General features: G+C 46.3%; 1 protein-coding gene across 1 annotated transcript in view; it reads right to left on the reverse strand.

Annotated features, from left to right (window-relative positions):
- Window positions 1–5,176, reverse strand: part of LOC102238942 (orphan sodium- and chloride-dependent neurotransmitter transporter NTT5) — a 9,156-nt gene extending 3,980 nt beyond the window's left edge. Inside the window, exons 1-6 of the mRNA XM_014550431.1 lie at window positions 4,960–5,176; window positions 4,542–4,699; window positions 4,310–4,430; window positions 3,998–4,176; window positions 3,557–3,667; window positions 3,154–3,392 (exon numbers count right to left, since the gene is read on the reverse strand). Coding sequence (XP_014405917.1) covers window positions 3,154–3,392; window positions 3,557–3,667; window positions 3,998–4,176; window positions 4,310–4,430; window positions 4,542–4,699; window positions 4,960–5,176 — 1,025 coding nt within the window. The remainder of the gene's footprint in view (window positions 1–3,153; window positions 3,393–3,556; window positions 3,668–3,997; window positions 4,177–4,309; window positions 4,431–4,541; window positions 4,700–4,959) is intronic.
- Between the last annotated feature and the right edge of the window lie 659 nt (window positions 5,177–5,835).

A 5,835-nucleotide genomic window follows, 5' to 3' on the forward strand; every position in this document is an offset into this window, starting at 1 on the left:
GGGGGCGGGGGGAAGGAGACAGAGAGAAACATCGATGTGAGAGAAACATCAATTGGTTGCCTCCAGCAGGAGCCCTGACCTGGGCCCCGGGCCGGGGAGGAGCCTGCAACCAAGGTACATGCCCTTGACTGGAATCGAACCCGGGACCCTTTGGTCCGCAGGCTGATGCTCTATCCACTGAGCCAAACCGGCTAGGGCACAAAATGATTCTTGATGGTTACAATTCCATTGTGTTATCAGCAGTGCCTGGACCAGAATGGTCATCAGTTGGAAAACAGGCATTGACCAAAAAATTACTCTTTGGATTATTTTAAATTTTGAAAATGAACTGTGTTAATAAACACTGACTTTTTAATCATTCAAAGTGCGTATACATTTGTGGGGACACCCTGTGGTTCATTATTGCCTACTTAATGTCTACAGGATCTATAATGATGCTCCTGTTCTTATTTCTGATATTTTCTTTTTTTTCTCTTCATCCCCAACCGAGGATATTTTTCCATTGATTTTTAGAGAGAGTGGAAGAGAGAGGGAAAGACAAAGATAAATATCGATGTGAGAGAAGTACATCGATTGATTGCCTCCTGACCAAGACCTGGGCCGGGGAGGAGCCCGAAACCAAGGTACGTGGCCTTGACCAGAGTAGAACCCAGGACCTTTCAGTTCTCAGGTCGACACTCTATCCACTGAGCCAAATCGGCTAGAGCAGTGATGGCGAACCTTTTGAGCTCGGCGTGTCAGCATTTTGAAAAACCCTAACTTAACTCTGAAATTTTTTGATATTTGCAACCATAAAACAAAGACTTATATTTTTGATATTTATTTTATATATTTAAATGCCATTTAACAAAGAAAAATCAGCCAAAAAAATGATTTCGCGTGTCACCTCTGACACGCGTGTCATAGGTTCGCCATCACTGGGTCGCTAGGACATTTCCTGATATTTTCCACTGAGCCAAACCGGTTCGGCAATTTCCTGATATTTTCAATCTGCATTTCCTTTCTTTTCTATCAGCTCCTGAAAGGGAATTGTTGACATTTCCAAGTATGATCATGATTTATCGCTTTCTTGCTTTAGTTTGAAAAAATTTTTTTAAAAAATATATTTTATTGATTTTTTTACAGAGAGGAAGGGAGAGGGATAGAGAGTCAGAAACATTGATGAGAGAGAAACATCGATCAGCTGTCTCCTGCACACTCCCTACTGGGGATGTGCCCACAATCAAGATACATGCCCTTGACCGGAATCGAACCCGGGACCCTTCAGTCTGCAGGCTGACACTCTATCCACTGAGCCAAACCGGTCAGGGCTGGAAATTTTTTTAAAAATATATATTTTTATTGATTTCAGAAAGGAAGGGAGAGAGAAGGGAGATAGAAACATCAATGATGAGAGAGAATCATTGATTGGCTGCCTCCTGCACACCCCCTACTGGGGATCGAGCCCGCAACCCAGGCATGTGCCCTTGACTGGAATTGAACCTGGGACCCTTCAGTCTGCAGGCTGATGCTCTATCCACTGAGCCAAACCAGCTGGGGCTAGTTTGGAACATTTTTTATTTTGAAAGTCTGTTTTGAGGTATATAAACATTTATTATTATTATTACTTTTTGGTATATAAACATTTAGATAATCCAGTCTTCCTGCTGAATTGACCCTTTTATCATCATGACATGCTTTTCTTAATCTCTGGTATTACTTGTTCTGACTTTGATATTAATATAGCCACACCAGCTTTCTTGTGATTATTTGTGCATGGTATATTTTTCCATCCTCTTAACTTCATTTTTTTAGCATTTACTTTTCTTTTATAACATCATTTTTTTGTTTTGTTTTTGTTAATCCTCACCTGAGGATATTGTCTCCACTGATTTTTTTAGAGAGAGTGAGAGGGAGGGAAGGAAGGAAGGAAGGAGAGAGAGAAACATTATGTAAGAGATACACATGGGTTGGTTGCCTCTGGCACGCACCCCAACCAGGGCTGGGTGTCAAATCTGCAACCCAAATACGTGCCCTTGACTGGGAATCAAACCCAATACCCTTAGATGAGTGGGCCAATGCTCTAACCACTGAGCCACCAACCAGGGCCATTCTCTGAACTCGAAACCTCTGTGTCTTTACACAGGGCCTCTCTTGTAAACAGGATATGTTTGTTGCCTTAGCCAGTCTGGTAACCACTGCCTTTTACATAAGGTGATTAATTGACGTAATTATTGACAGGATTTGATGTATGCCTACCTTCTCGCTAGTTGTTTCTTTGTCTCTTCTCTCTTTTTCCTATTTTTTGGGTGGGGGGAATATTTACCAAATAATTTTGTTTATATTTTACCTTTTCTATTGCCTTCTTGTGGCATGTTTTTTTGTTGTTGTGGTTTTTTTTTTTTTTTTTTTTTTAGTATTTTTATTTTACTCTACAGCTGTGCTAAAACAGTGGCCACTAACAGGATGTGGCTGTGAACACTTGAAATATGACTAATATGACCAAGGAAATACATTTTAAATTAAATTTTAATTTAAAATTTACAAGATAGGTTATTCAGTTATTGAGAAGCTTTTAAGTATATTCAGAACAACTTGGGTATGTGAAACTGCTTTTTCAACAGCATTCTCTTATGAAATCTAATAGAAACCAAAATTGAGCCCTAGCCGGTTTGGCTCAGTGGATAGAGCCTCGGCCTACAGACTGAAGGGTCCCAGGTTCGATTCCAGTCAAGGGCACATGCCTGAGTTGCGGGCTCCATCCCCAGTAGGGGGCGTGCAGGAGGCAGCCAATCCATGATTCTCTCTCATCATTGATGTTTCTATCTCTCCCTCTTCCTTCCTCTCTGAAATCAATAAAAATATATTTTAAAAAAAAGAATTGATTTTGAAATCTTTACACCATTTGTAACTTATGGAAACCTTTAGAAGTCACGTCTCTGAGACCATTTTCTTATCTATAAAAGTAAAGTGGTGGCCATTAGAATATTGCCTTTTTGGCTGTTTTCTCTGACTTATTAATATACATTTATTATTATTATTATTATTATTATTATCATTATTATTAACTATTGGTGAGGTTTGAGCTTGACAGCCTATGAGCCTGGGGAATTGCTAAGGTAGAGAGAGGGAGGGGGGATCTCTTCTTGGACCTGCGAGGCTGTGAGTACTCACTTCTCCACACAGGCCTGGCCACTGGTGGTGATCCACAGCCCCAGCACCGTGAAGATGATTGCCGTGGCCACCAAGGAGGTCACCAGGTTGGCCATAGCCACCAAGACCACCAGGATACAGTTGTTGCTTCCAGCCTTGTAGGAGCAGATGTTGATGGTGGTGCCCAGGCCCAGGCCCAGTGAATAGAGGACGTGGCCCCCCGCCTGATGCCACAGGTCCAGCGAGGTCCAGGAAGAGCGCTGCGGATGGAGGTGGGTTCGGGCAGTTTGGGTGTGGGCCCAGAGGGTGGGCCCCCCCGTGAGCGGGAAGAGGGGTCGGCTGGGGCGGAAGGAAAGGAGGTGGCGGGGAAGGAGATTCAGAGAAGTTCTGAGGGAGGGAGAAGGTGTGGAGTCCCCGGCCTCACCTCGATCGTCACCATACGTTTGAGGCCGGTGGCTGCACCTTCCAGGAAGAAGCATCGGACCAGGAGGCCGAGTAAGAGGATGTAGGGGATGAATATCGTGATAATCAGGAGCTGTCCAGGTGGGTCAGGACAGAAACCGGAAGTCAGGAGCCGTGGGGAGGCGGGGAAGACAGAGGCAAGCATTAGCAGGCGACCACAGAGCAGCAGGCGTAGAGAAGTGGAGGTGAGCAGTGTTAAGGAACCCACCCTCTTCCTGGGGGCCCCTGCTGGAGAGGCGGGGTGGCCATAGCTGAGCTGTCGTCTGGGTGAGGAGGAGGGCCATGGAGGTGGGAGGAGAGAGATCATCAGGAAGGGAGTTGGGTAGTGTCTGGACTGAGATCCTGAGAATCTCAAGATGTGTCAAGGTGAAGGGGTGGTGGGCCCAGGGTCGGGGCGGCTTACCGGCATGGAGAGCTTTAGCCCTGTGATTATGATAATGAAGAGGAGTAACCAAGTTCCTAGGGTCCCCACGGTGAGATTCAGGACGAGGTGCTCGCTCCCTTCCTCAATGTTGACGGGGGCATTCAGGGTGGTTTCGTACCAGAAGTACTGGTAGGGCACAGTCCGAACGCAGGAGAGGCCTGGGGAAGCCAGGCGCTGCGGCACCGCCTCACCTGGAGCCTACCTCTGCTCTCCCCCTACCTCCTTCTGCTCTTGCTTCTTGGTCCCCTTGCCTCCCTCGGCCCTGCCAGCCCTCCCTCTCCCTCTCCTCACCGGTGACGTTGTTCAACACTGGGCACTGGGTCCAGGGCAGAGGGTGGTAGAAGGAGTTGCCCAGGTAGTAGAAGCTCCAGCTGATGATGACGCTGTTATACATGCTCACTATGATGCACACCTGGGGGTGGACATAGTGGGCCTGAGGGGTGGGCAGGGTGGAGACAGGGGACTTGGAGACCACAAGGGGTGAGGGGAGCTAGGGTGCCTCTTGGCCAAGGCCCTCATTCACCAGCATGCTAACGTAGCCTAGGCCTCCCAGCAGGGGGACGAGATGTTTCCAGATCCGGATGCTGTCTACGCGCAGCCATTGTCCCATGACCATCTCCATGTACAAGAGGGGAATCCCGAACAAGAAGAGCAGGAGGAAGTATAACAGGATAAAGTCACCTGAAGAAGGGGGCCAGGAGCTGTGCTTTAGGCAGCCAGGAGTCCTGGCCCCCATCCTCCCTTATGATAGCTTTTCTCCTGCATCCTATGAACATGATGTATAACATTAATTGGTTTACTCTACGGGGGTGAGGGATGGTGTGCCCTCCCTCAGTTCTGGGCGTCCTCCCTGAGTTCCCTCCTCTCCCAGAACCCAGAAGTCTAGACTTCTATCCTCAAAATGTCTTCCTGAAACTCAGGATCTAGGTCCCTGGCCTTACCTCCTCCATTCCGATGACAAAGGTAAGGGAAACGCCACATGCTGCCCAGCCCAAAGGAGAAGGCAATCTGGAGTAAGATAGTCTCCGTTCTTTTTGTCTGAACAACGAAGTTTTGGGTCTTGCCGGTCAGACTCTTGCCTGGGAGTCTCAGGGGCGAGGATGAGAAGGTCTGGGATTGTTTGTGGGACTCTGTCTCTCTGTTTTCAAAGGACGCCATGGCTTTCTTCTGACAGGTCCAATAACTCCCGAGGGAATCCTGGGATCACCAAAAATAGCAGACTTTCAGGGCCATGTCTCAGATACCAGACTGTAAAACTCCACAAGGAAGACGAATGTAGAACAATGAGGGCTAGAGTTTAAATCTTGGCCCTTTTCACTAGTCATTGACTTAGGGCAAATATTTTCATCTCTCTGAGACTCAATTTTCTCCTCTTACAAGCACAAAAGAATTGAAAAATATTTAATGACCGTTACAGCATGAGCACTGAACAATCAGATTGTGGAACAAGTTATTCTTTAGAGCTTTAGGGGGGAAAAAGGAAAAAGAAAGAAGGAGAAATTATCTGGAATTTTAGTGGATCCTAAAATCTGGGTGTGGTGAGGGGAAGAGAAAAAGAGAAGTTTCCTAAAACCACTGTCATCCCAAAGTTATGGTGCATGTCTGAGGCTGTGTCCTTTGAGGATTATATAGTAGGATTTATCCCAGGAATGCAAGGTTGGTTCAACATCTGAAAATCAATCATTGTTATACATCATGTAAATAGAATACAGGACAAAAGCTATCATCATATTTTTTGGAAGAAAATGGCAGGCTAGCCCTAGCCAGTTTGACTCAGTGGATAGAGTATCCACCTGTGGACAGAGTTCAATTCAAGT

Source organism: Myotis brandtii, unplaced genomic scaffold (assembly GCF_000412655.1).
Source record: "Myotis brandtii unplaced genomic scaffold, ASM41265v1 scaffold601, whole genome shotgun sequence".
Taxonomy (NCBI): Eukaryota; Metazoa; Chordata; class Mammalia; order Chiroptera; family Vespertilionidae; genus Myotis; species Myotis brandtii.